At 36.7% G+C, this 11,447-nt stretch overlaps 2 protein-coding genes across 2 annotated transcripts; one reads left to right on the forward strand and one right to left on the reverse strand.

The window, feature by feature from the left end:
* Window positions 1–485: 485 nt before the first annotated feature.
* Window positions 486–4,481, reverse strand: LOC127372306 (C-type lectin domain family 4 member E-like). Its single transcript, XM_051415870.1, has 8 exons — window positions 4,432–4,481; window positions 4,091–4,180; window positions 2,923–3,048; window positions 2,014–2,091; window positions 1,618–1,689; window positions 1,204–1,355; window positions 928–1,052; window positions 486–835 (listed from the first exon to the last, which is right to left on the reverse strand). The coding sequence occupies exons 2-8, from the start codon at window positions 4,116–4,118 to the stop codon at window positions 640–642; spliced, it is 777 nt and encodes a 258-aa protein (XP_051271830.1). The 5' UTR covers window positions 4,119–4,180; window positions 4,432–4,481; the 3' UTR covers window positions 486–639.
* Window positions 4,482–5,251: 770 nt separating this feature from the next.
* On the forward strand, window positions 5,252–10,450 carry LOC127371795 (hepatic lectin-like). Its single transcript, XM_051414874.1, has 6 exons — window positions 5,252–5,267; window positions 5,577–5,702; window positions 8,982–9,059; window positions 9,644–9,795; window positions 9,947–10,071; window positions 10,165–10,450. The coding sequence occupies exons 1-6, from the start codon at window positions 5,252–5,254 to the stop codon at window positions 10,358–10,360; spliced, it is 693 nt and encodes a 230-aa protein (XP_051270834.1). The 3' UTR covers window positions 10,361–10,450.
* The last annotated feature ends 997 nt before the right edge of the window (window positions 10,451–11,447 follow it).

The raw sequence follows: 11,447 nt of genomic DNA on the forward strand, positions 1-11,447 counted from the left end.
CTGCTGTTTAGTTTCAATAAACTCTAATTTATTTAAACATTTTATTATTCTTCCATCTACTAAAGCAAACAGTTTTTATTGTATTTATGAACCGTAGATGTTGGATTGGAGATAAAACTTGTTGTAAATAAATGTTTGAGAGCTTTAGTTACTAGTTACTTTACAACAGGAGAGTTTATATCATATAAAGATACAGAGACTTTATAAAATATTGTGTTTTATTTTTAATGTTACTACCCAACAGTATACAAGTACAGCAGAAATGATTAGTCGATTAACAGAAAATAAACTGGTGATAAAGGTTTAAGTCATTTTTCATGTAAAAACATTGAATTGTGAAAATAACCATATATATGGACAGTAATTAATATAATAATATGATATATAACAGTTCGAAATAAGCTCCACCTCAACAAAGTATGTCAGTAAAAAGCTGCTTTTCCATTAATACATGAGTAACTATAGTTTGATCATATAATATATAATAGTATTGTTGGGCACATTAAACAAACTGCATTTTAATATTTTCCTTATTTATTCATTTATTTTAACATTACATATATAAAAATAAAACTGCTCCAAATTCTGTATCCTGTACTGAGATTGTTTAACAGGCTGAGACTTCATTTAAACTACATTTCAGACACAGTGAAGAGTAAAATGTCTAGTTTCTGCTGGTTTCTCACAAATACTTCTGTAAGTATATTTGCAGGATTCATCAAACCAACGTTTCATATCGGGAGCTCCTGCTTTCTTTCCCATCCTCACACAGTCCGCTCCATCAGGATCATTCCCTGTCCAGTTATCTGGCTCACCGAGGAACCAAAATGTCAAACTAAGAGTTAGAGAACAGAAAGAAAATGGTTCAATAAAACAGATAACTTTGATTTTCGAAACTGACAAAAAATATCTTTATAACAGTCAAACCTCTCGTTCAGTGGTGAGCCGTCTACCCACAACCATGTGCCCTCTTTCTCTGAGTCTGTCAGTCCGATCCAGAACACGTCCCATTCAAAGTTATTTTTTTCTCTCAGTTTTAGCTCCAGGAATGTCTGGACAGGAAATGTTGATGAAGAACATAATATGTAACATGACTTTTCTGTGCTGAGAGACCATGTTAACTAATATGGAAACACAAGGATGTGATAAAACAAATGAGAATAAAGCCAGTGAGCTACATGAACCTGCAGCAGTGTGTTTTACCTGCTCCTCTCTGCTGTCTATCTGAACCAGATCTCCTCCTTTCTGTCGGCATTCATCTCTGCTCTTACTCCAGGTTAAAAGATCGATGGAGAAATAATAACACTGTCTTCCATACTGCTCCCAGCCATGTTCACATTTTGGACGCGGGTCATCTTTGAAGAGATCACAGCAAAGACTTGAGTCAGGTGAAACAGATCACTGTTTATATTTGTGTGATTTGGAAGCAGCAGGAACTTTGAGATGAACAAGTTTGAATCTGAGAGCAGCTGAGACAATCAGACAGAGGCAACAGTTTTCTACTTCACAGGTATATATACTGCCAATCTGACTTCTTGTATCTGTCACTACATTACTGGTTCTTTAATCATCATCAGAGGATGCAAACATGGAAGAAAGACAAAATCCATCACTTACTTTCTTTTACTACAGGAGGTTGTGGGCTGGTTTGCTGCACCGTGTTGTATGATTTTACTTCACAGCGTCTCTCTGTTATAAAAACAATTTCACTTTCATCAGGATCGTCTCTTATTTATGAACCTGAACCTGAAACTCTTTCACAGTACAGTCAGTTGATAATTAACAGATCAATATCAGGGGCCACCTGTCAGAACTGAAAACAATCCAGTTTAACACAAAATGAGACTTGCAGAGACTTGTGGACTAAATCTTTAAGATAGTTTCAAACACAATCTGAGATGTGAGATGTCACATTATAAAAGGATCTTGCAGTGTTGCAAAATGTAGGTTAGAGTAGACTTTTAACTTGTAGACTGAACCTTTTCAGACAGTTTCTAAACCTGACTGGATTACCTGTGAGATTTCTTTTCACAGCTTCATGCTCGTCTCTCAGAGTCTGGAAACTTTGCTTGGTGTGCATGTTATCAAGAGCTGATTAAAAAAAGAAAGCACAGGTCAAACACTGCATTGGTAAATCATCAGTGTTTGATAATAAATGTGTTTATTCCAGAAATATGAACTAATTCAGATAAAGTTTGGGTTCCAAAAATTAAACTGATTTTTCATTTTAACTTGTTCCAATGTAAAATCTCTCTGCAATGTAAAAACTCCAACTTATATTGTTTGGCCTAAATTATCAGCATTCAAAGTAAAAGTTGAAGATGTGTTGTGAAGAAGTTGCGATTTATTAAAAAATTAAGTGATAAAGTTCTGTTAACTTGTGTTCTTTAGTCGATGAATTAAGAAAAACTAAATCTCAGTACATGTTTACTTCATCATTTGCACTTTAAAATCTCAATAATTGTATGAAATAAACATTTTCTGTTATCAATAACTGTAATTAAAAGTTTGTCAATTTCAAGTTTTAAGTGTTAACTCATAATCATGAGTTCAGTTCAATAAATGTCCAATCAATTGATCACTTAACTCATAATATTAAATAGTTTGAAACATTATTTGAAAACGCTTCCCAGCATGCATTGCTTTAAGGCTAAAATTAACCAGAAATCCTTTTTTATGTGAAAAAGACACATGATGGAGGCTTTTATGTCTTTTTATACATTTGTCTCAGAGGAGTCTAAAATGAAAACATTGCCAGCCATGATGGACACTTCCTGCACCCTTTCAGTATAAGAGCCATTAATTTATGTGGTTAAACATAAACTCAGTATTTACTGTAACTGTCAGTAACACAGGAGGAGTTGTTACTGGGGATAAAACTAAAGTAAAGTCAATATACATCAATCTACATGACAAACTTACAGAGACGGCAAATAACAATGACAGCAGCTGCCAGGAGAGCGCTGACAACCAGCAGGGCCACTCTCTCTGATCTGACCTTTGACCCTCCATTTGACCCTGAGTGTTGTTGGGAGGCTGGAGCTTCACCTGTTCAACAGGTAGAAGAGACAGAGATGGAAAATAGATGTGTGCAGAGGGTGGACACAATAACATGAACACCCATACAGGTGTTCCAAAAGCCGAGAAATGAGTCAAATAAAATACTGCCCTATTAGTTTCTAAAACTTAAAATTAAAGTTTGTTAACTGCTTAAAGACATTTTCTGTATCACTGTTGCAGTTCTCAAAACATTAAGAGCAGCAAGTATCACACCATTTTATTAAGTGCAGCACAACACATCACTCAACACATGACACGTGTGTCAGCAGCCTGTTAGCTTAGCTTAGCATAAAGACTGGAAACAGGGGGAAACTGCTAGCCTGGCTCTGTTTGAATGTATGAGCACATTTAAAACTCTCTAATTATCACTGTAACTACCTGGAGTCTCCACTGGTTGCCTGGCAACCTCATCCTGACAACAAGACTCCAGGAAGTTACTCCTCCGGCCCAAGAAATAGTCTGGGACATAACGCCCTGTAAAACCACAGTGTTTCATTTTTACACTAAACAAGATATAATGTGTTAATTATTGAGCTTTAATTAATCAATGTGTTGTTAAACAGTGACAGATGATGTAGCATACTGTACTTCTACAAGTTATAGTTATTATTATTTATTATTTTAAAGAAATCTTAAAATGTTGAGATTTTAAATAGAAAAAAATAAATAAGATGAACATGAACTTGTTTTATTTTTGTACATTTCATGGTCGCCTGCTTCACTTGCTGCTCTGATTACTTTTCCACACTGTTGTTGGTCTCTGACAGTGCAGAGTGCTGCTGCTGCATTAGACCAACAGGAAACGTTGACACCTACTTTTCCTGTTGTCTATATGACAACATTGTTAAATATAAATCCATTAAAATAATACAACATATTATATATATTCTCTGGACTTTCTTCTCTTCTGAGTAAACCTCAGAATATTCTTGAACTGGTCGTTATTACAAGATAAAGTAAAGTGCAATAACAACTGTTCTTAAGTACAGTACTTGAGTAAATGTACTTAGTTACATTCACTGGTTATTACCTTCTATGTAGCCCTGTGGACGGCTCATTGTGTCAGATTTCCAGATGCTGACTTCAGATTAAGTGCTGTCAGTCGATGAGGAAACTTTCTCTGTGACAAAAAGCACAAAACCAAAATGCAGAAATAATTTGTGTCACTGTGGACATCAAGTTTCCCATTTAGAACAAATAAAAACTGCTTTAGGAAGTATTTGGTATGTTTTAGAAAGGTTTCACACCCTTAGATAGATAGATAGATAGATAGATAGATAGATAGATAGATAGATAGATAGATAGATAGATAGATAGATAGATAGATAGAATAAACTGATACATAAAGCAACATATTTATCAAAAACTCACCAATTATTTTTCTTCCTGCTCTTTTCAGCCGTTTTATCTGAACATCAATGTACACCATCAACTTCTTCTTTTAGAAAGAACAACTTCCCTTTGGTCTCAAAGATGGGGAGGAGCCTTTATCTTGTGACGGCCCCTGACCAATCTGCTACAATGCAGATGTGGAGGACAAGTTTCTGTTCTTCTTATCCATCCATTGTGTCTATTTGTGAATGAGGTATTTGTTACCTAAATGACCAACATTCAGATTATTCGTAGGCTAGATTTTCAATAGAAAACATCCAACTGTACTGGTGTTATTTTTGAAACATTTCACAGCCGCCTGCTTCACTTGCTGCTCTGATACTTTCCCACACTGTCGTTGGTCTCTGACAGTGCAGAGTGCTGCTGCTGCATTAGACCAACAGGAAATCTCGATACATTTCCTGTTGTCTGACAACACAACAACAATTTAAATATAAATACCTACACTAACGGTCAGAAGACACCCAGATATTTCCAAGTTTTTATTGAAATTCATGCAGTTCAATGTCTCATTGTACTCTGAAATGAAAGCATGGAACAAATAAACAATTTAAATCAAAAAAAGAAATCATGGAATCAATTTATAAACCAAAATGTATTCTAAACGTTTGACTCATCAAAGTCGCCACCTTTGGCAGATATAACAGCTGAACACACTCGTGGCATTATTTCTACAATGGAAATCAAATATTATTCAGAAAGTTCTTCCCAACTCTGTTGCACAAGTTCCTATAAATGTGTGACACTTGTAGGTTGCTTTGCTTTCACTCTTCTGTCCAGTTCATCCCAAACCAGCTCAATGGGGTTTAAGTCTGGTGACTGTGCTGGCTACTCCATGTTTTCAAACTTACCGTCTTGTTCTCTTTTCCTAATGTTTTAGGTCATTATCTTTGCTGTGGGATGAACCCCTGACCAACTAGGCTCATACCAGAGGGAACTGCGTGGCACTGCAGAATGCTGTGGTAGCCGTTTTAGAAACTAATAGGGCAGTATTTTATTTGACTCATTTCTCGGCTTTTGGAACAGCTGTATGGGTGTTCATGTTATTGTGTCCACCCTCTGCACACATCTGTACCTGTTCTCACATCTGTTTTCCATCTCTGTCTCTTCTACCTGTTGAACAGGTGAAGCTCCAGCCTACCAACAACACTCAGGGTCAAATGGAGGGTCAAAGGTCAGATCAGAGAGAGTGGCCCTGCTGGTTGTCAGCGCTCTCCTGGCAGCTGCTGTCATTGTTATTTGCCGTCTCTGTAAGTTTGTCATGTAGATTGATGTATATTGACTTTACTTTAGTTTTTATCAATTCAATTCAATTTTTTTCAATTCAATTGTATTTGTATAGCGCCAATTCATAACAGAAGTTATCTCAGGACACTTTTCAAATAGAGCAGGTCTAGACCGAACTCTTTAACATTAATTACAGAGACCCAACAGTACCACCATGAGCAAGCACTTGGCGACAAGGGCAAGGAAAAACTGCCTGTTAAAAGGCAGAAACCTAGGACAGATCCTCCGGCTCTAGGTGGGTGGTCGTCTGTCTCGACCAGTTGGGGTGAGAGAGAGAGAGAGAGAGAGAGAGAGAGAGAGAGAGAGAGAGAGGCAGAGAGACAGACAGACAGACAGGTGCACAGCAACAACAGTATTGGCAATGGCAGTCAAGCAGGACCATGGCAGGAGGCTCCACCAGGATCCATGAGAACCTGCGAGACGAGAAAGCACAAGAACTCCGGGGAAGAAGTGGAGTTAGTAACATGCATTAATGGGACATGAATGAGTGCAGAAAGAGAGAGGAAGAGAGGAGCTCAGTGCACCATGGGAAATCCCCCGATAGTCTAGGCCTATAGCAGCATAACTAAGGGATGGTTCAGGACTCACCTGATCCAGCCCTAACTATAAGCTTTATCAAAGAGGAATGTCTTAAGCCTACTCTTGAATGTGGTGAGGGTGTCTGCCTCCCGAACCGCAACTGGAAGCTGGTTCCACAGGAGAGGAGCTTGGTAACTGAAGGCTCTGGCTCCTGTTCTACTTTTAGAGACTATAGGAACCACAAGTAGCCCAGCATTCAGAGAACGTAGTGTTCTAGTGGGGTAATAGGGTACTATGAGCTCTTTAAGATATGAAGGTGCCTGACCATGAAGAGCTTTATAGGTGAGGAGGAGGATTTTAAATTCAATTCTACATTTTATAGGGAGCCAATGCAGAGAAGCTAGTACAGGAGAGATGTGATTTTTTTTTTTCTAGTTCCTGTCAGTACTCGTGCTGCGGCGTTCTGAATTAATTGGAGCGTTTTAATGACAGTGGTGCTAGAGGCCAAGTTAATGCCATCTAGAGTGACTATATCTTTAGACAATGAGTCTCTAAGGTTTTTGGGGCCAAGAACAAGAATTTCGTTTTTTTCTGAGTTTAACATCAGAAAATTGCAGGTCATCCAGGATTTTATGTCCGTAAGACATGTTTGTAATTTAGATAATTGATTAATTTCATTGGGTTTGATTGATAGATATAACTGCGTATCATCTGCATAACAGTGAAAGTTAATGGAGTGATTCCTAATAATGTTGCCTAAAGGGAGCATATATAAAGTAAATAGTATTGGTCCAAGTACAGAACCTTGTGGAACTCCATGACTAACTTTAGTATTTATGGAGGATTCATCGTTAACATGTACAAACTGAGAACGATCTGATAAGTATGACTTAAACCAGCTTAGGGCAGTTCCTTTAATGCCAATTTGATGCTCAAGTCTCTGTAAAAGAATATTATGGTCAATGGTGTCAAATGCAGCACTAAGATCTAATAATACAAGTACAGAGACAAGTCCATTGTCAGAAGCAGTCAGAAGGTCATTATTAACTTTAACCAGAGCTGTCTCTGTGCTATGATGAACTCTAAATCCTGACTGAAAATCCTCAAATAAACTATTGTTATGTAGAAAGTCACACAACTCTTTGGCGACTACTTTCTCCAGAATCTTAGAGAGGAAGGGGAGGTTAGAAATTGGTCTATAGTTAGCTAAAACCCCTGGGTCAAGAGTGGACTTTTTAAGAAGGGGTTTAATTACAGCTACTTTAAAGGACTGTGGTACATATCCTGATAATAAAGAAAGATTAATCATATCCAGTAAAGAAGTGCCAATTAAGGGAACAACTTCTTTAAGCAGCCTAGTTGGGATCGGGTCTAATAGACAGGTTGATGGCTTCGATGAAGAAATGATTGAAGTTAACTGATGAAGATCGATAGCAGAAAAACAGTCTAAATATATATCTAAGTTTACATTGACAGAAGTCCCTGAACTTGGAGAGCCACTGATAACTGTTGATGGCAGTTGGTGATTAATTTTTTCTCTAATAGTAATAATTTTATTATAGAAGAAGCTCATGAAGTCATTGCTACTTAAGTTTATGGGGATATGTGGCTCGATAAAGCTGTGACTCTCTGTCAGCCTGGCTACAGTGCTGAAGAGGAACCTAGGGTTGTTCTTATTTTCTTCTATTAGTGCTGAGTAATAGGCTCCTCTGGCATTACGGAGGGCCTTTCTATAGGTTTTAAGATTATCTTGCCAAATTGAGCGATATTCTGATAATTTGGAAGAGCGCCATTTCCTTTCAGATTTTCTAGCTATTTGTTTTAACTGGCGGGTTTGGTGGTTGTACCAAGGTGCTAGTCTCCTATGTTTTAATAATTTCCTTTTATAGGAGCGATAGAGTCTAATGTTGATCGTAGTGAGCCTGTAGCACTATCGATTATCCCCAGTAACAACTCCTCCTGTGTTACTGACAGTTACAGTAAATACTGAGTTTATGTTTAACCACATAAATTAATGGATCTTATACTGAAAGGGTGCAGGAAGTGTCCATCATGGCTGGCAATGTTTTCATTTTAGACTCCTCTGAGACAAATGTATAAAAAGAGAGATACAAATCTCCATCATGTGTCTTTTTTCATATAAAAAGGATTTCTGGAGAATTTGAACCTTAAAGCAATGCATGCTGCGAAGCGCATGCAAATAAGGTTTCAAACTATTTAATATGATGAGTTAAGTAATCAATTGATTGGACATTTATTGAACTGAACTCATGATTATAAGTTAACACTTAAAACTTGACATTGACAAACTTATCTAATTACAGTTATTGATAACAGAAAATGTTTATTTCATATAATTATTGAGATTTTAAAGTGCAAATAATAAAGTAAACATGTAGTGAGATTTAGTTTTTCTTAATTCATCGACTAAAGAACACAAGTTAACAGAACGTTGTCACTCAATTTTTTAATAAATCACAACTTCTTCACAACACATCTTCAACTTTTACTTTGAATGCTGATAATTTAGGCCAAATAATATAAATTGGAGTTTTTACAGTGCAGAGAGATTTTAGATTGGAAGTTAAAATGAAAAATACATTTTATTTTTGGAACCCGAACTTTATTTTAATTAGTTCATATTTATGGAATAAACACATTTATCATCAAACACTGATGATTTACCAATGCAGTGTTTGACCTGTGCTTTCTTTTTTAATCAGCTCTTGATAACATGCACACCAAGCAAAGTTTCCAGACTCTGAGAGACGAACATGAAGCTGTGAAAAGAAATCTCACAGGTAATCCAGTCAGGTTTAGAAACTGTCTAAAAAGGTTCGGTCTACAAGGTAAAAGTCTACTTTAACCTACATTTTGCAACACTGCAAGATCCTTTTAAAATGTGACATCTCACATCTCAGATTGTGTTTGAAACTGTCTAAAAGATTTAGTCCACAAGTCTCTGTAAGTCACATTTTGTGTTAAACTGGATTGTTTTCAGTCCTGACAGGTGGACCCTGATATTGAAAGTGAAATTGTTTTTTTACCAGAGAGACGCTGTGAAGTAAAATCATGCAACACGGTGCAGCAAACCAGCCCACAACCTCCTGTAGTAAAAGAAAGAAAGTGATGGATTTTGCCTTTCTTCCATGTGTGCATCCTCTGATGATGATTAAAGAACCAGTGATGTATTGACAGATACAAGAAGTCAGATTGGCAGTATATATACCTGTGAAGTAGAAAACTGTTTGCCTCTGTCTGATTGTCTCAGCTGCTCTCAGATTCAAACTCGTTCATCTCAAAGTTCCTGCTGCTTCCAAATCACACAAATATAAACAGTGATCTGTTTCACCTGACTCAAGTCTTTACTGTGATCTCTTCAAAGATGACTCATGTCCAAAATGTGAATATGGCTGGGAGCAGCATGGAAGACAGTGTTATTATTTCTCCACCAATTATTTCACCTGGAGTAAGAGCAGAGATGAATGCCGACAGAAAGGAGGAGATCTGGTTCAGATAGACAGCAGAGAGGAGCAGGTAAAACACACTGCTGCAGGTTCATGTAGCTCACTGGCTTTATTCTCATTTGTTTTATCACATCCTTGTGTTTCCACATTAGTTAACATGGTCTCTCAGCACAGAAAAGTCATGTTACATATTGTGTTCTTCATCAACTTTTCCTGTCCAGACATTCCTGGAGCTGAAACTAAGAGAAAAAATGAACAACATTTGGGACAAGTTCTGGATCGGACTGACAGACTCAGGGAAAGAGGGCACATGGTCATGGGTAGACGGCTCACCACTGAACGAGAGGTTTGACTGTTATAAATATGTTCTTTTGACAATTTCCAAAATCTGAGTCATCAGTTTTATTGAACCATTTTCTTTCTGTTCTCTAACTCTTAGTTTGACATTTTGGTTCCCCGATGAGCCAGATAACTGGACAGGGAAAGATCCTGATGGAGAGGACTGTGTGAGGATGGGAGAGAGAGCAGGAGCTCCTGATCTGAAATGTTGGTTTGATGAATCCTGCAAGGAAAGTCACAGAAGTATTTGTGAGAAACCAGCAGAAACTGGACATTTTACTCTTAAGTGTGTCTGAAATGTAGTTTAAATGAAGTCTCAGCCTGTTAAACAATCTCAGTACAGGATACAGAATTTGGAGCAATTTTATTTTTATATATGTAATGTTAAAATAAATTAATAAATAAGGAAAATGTTAATGGCAGTTTGTTTAATGTGCCCAACAATACTATTATATATTATATCATCAGACTATAGTTACTCATGTATTAATGGAAAAGCAGCTTTTTACTGTCATAGTTTGTTGAGGTGGAGCTTATTTCTAACTGTTATATATCATATTATTATATTAGTTGCCGTCCATATATTTATTTTCTGTTAATCGACATTTTAAATTACATTTATAATAAAACATCATATTTTGTAAAGTCTCTGTATATGATATAAACTCTCCTGTTGTAAAGTAACTAGTAACTAAAGCTCCAAAACATTTATTTACAACAAGATTTATCTCCAATCCAACATCTACGGTTAATAAATACAATAAAAACTGTTTGCCTTAGTAGATGGAAGAATAATAAAATGTTTGAATAAATTAGTGTTTATTTAACAGCAGTGTATTTATGTCAATTTTGGTTTTGTTTCCATTGTCGGTTACTATAATCTATATTTATCTTCTGATCTTTAGATTTTTCTTGTTTTATTGATACAGTGTCATTTTAAATTGTTTTTAAAATCATAGTTTTTGTGTGAACTCCAGGAAGACCAGCAGCCACTTTGTAGAAGTTAATTTGGATCCAAATACAAAATAAAGTATTTAAATAGTTTGATAATTCATAAAATGCTAGCCTCATCATTTGTCAGCATGCTCACCATGAGGTTTGCTGAGTCATTCAAAGTGACAACACAGCTGTGATAGTTCACATTACACTTGTGTTACCCCAAAAATGTGCACTAATGAACATGAAATGAAAGTCCAACTGTGTTGTGTTCACAAACAGAGGAATTGGACATGGATGTTTCTGCTGTCCACTGTTACTGTCGGTAGCTACGCCTCCTGACCAGTAGGTGTCTCTGTGGGACTGTGTACAGAGTGGAAGAGGACTGCAGAATGAGGGACAGAGAAGTAGAGAGGAACAGGTGGAGAAGTACAGCGGCTGCAGGTG

Source organism: Dicentrarchus labrax, unplaced genomic scaffold (genome assembly GCF_905237075.1).
Source record: "Dicentrarchus labrax unplaced genomic scaffold, dlabrax2021, whole genome shotgun sequence".
Lineage (NCBI taxonomy): Eukaryota > Metazoa > Chordata > Actinopteri > Moronidae > Dicentrarchus > Dicentrarchus labrax.

Excerpts from the sequence above, each read along its gene's own strand:
- LOC127371795 (XM_051414874.1), top strand. Across the intron at positions 9,060-9,643 it reads TGTGAAAAGAAATCTCACAG|ATGACTCATGTCCAAAATGT; the intron begins GTAATCCAGTCA and ends ATCTCTTCAAAG. Across the intron at positions 10,072-10,164 it reads GGCTCACCACTGAACGAGAG|TTTGACATTTTGGTTCCCCG; the intron begins GTTTGACTGTTA and ends TCTAACTCTTAG.
- LOC127372306 (XM_051415870.1), bottom strand. The coding sequence starts at position 4,118 with ATGAGCCGTCCACAGGGCTACATAGAAG. Across the intron at positions 3,049-4,090 it reads TCCACAGGGCTACATAGAAG|GTGAAGCTCCAGCCTCCCAA; the intron begins GTAATAACCAGT and ends CCTGTTGAACAG. Across the intron at positions 836-927 it reads GGCTCACCACTGAACGAGAG|TTTGACATTTTGGTTCCTCG; the intron begins GTTTGACTGTTA and ends TCTAACTCTTAG.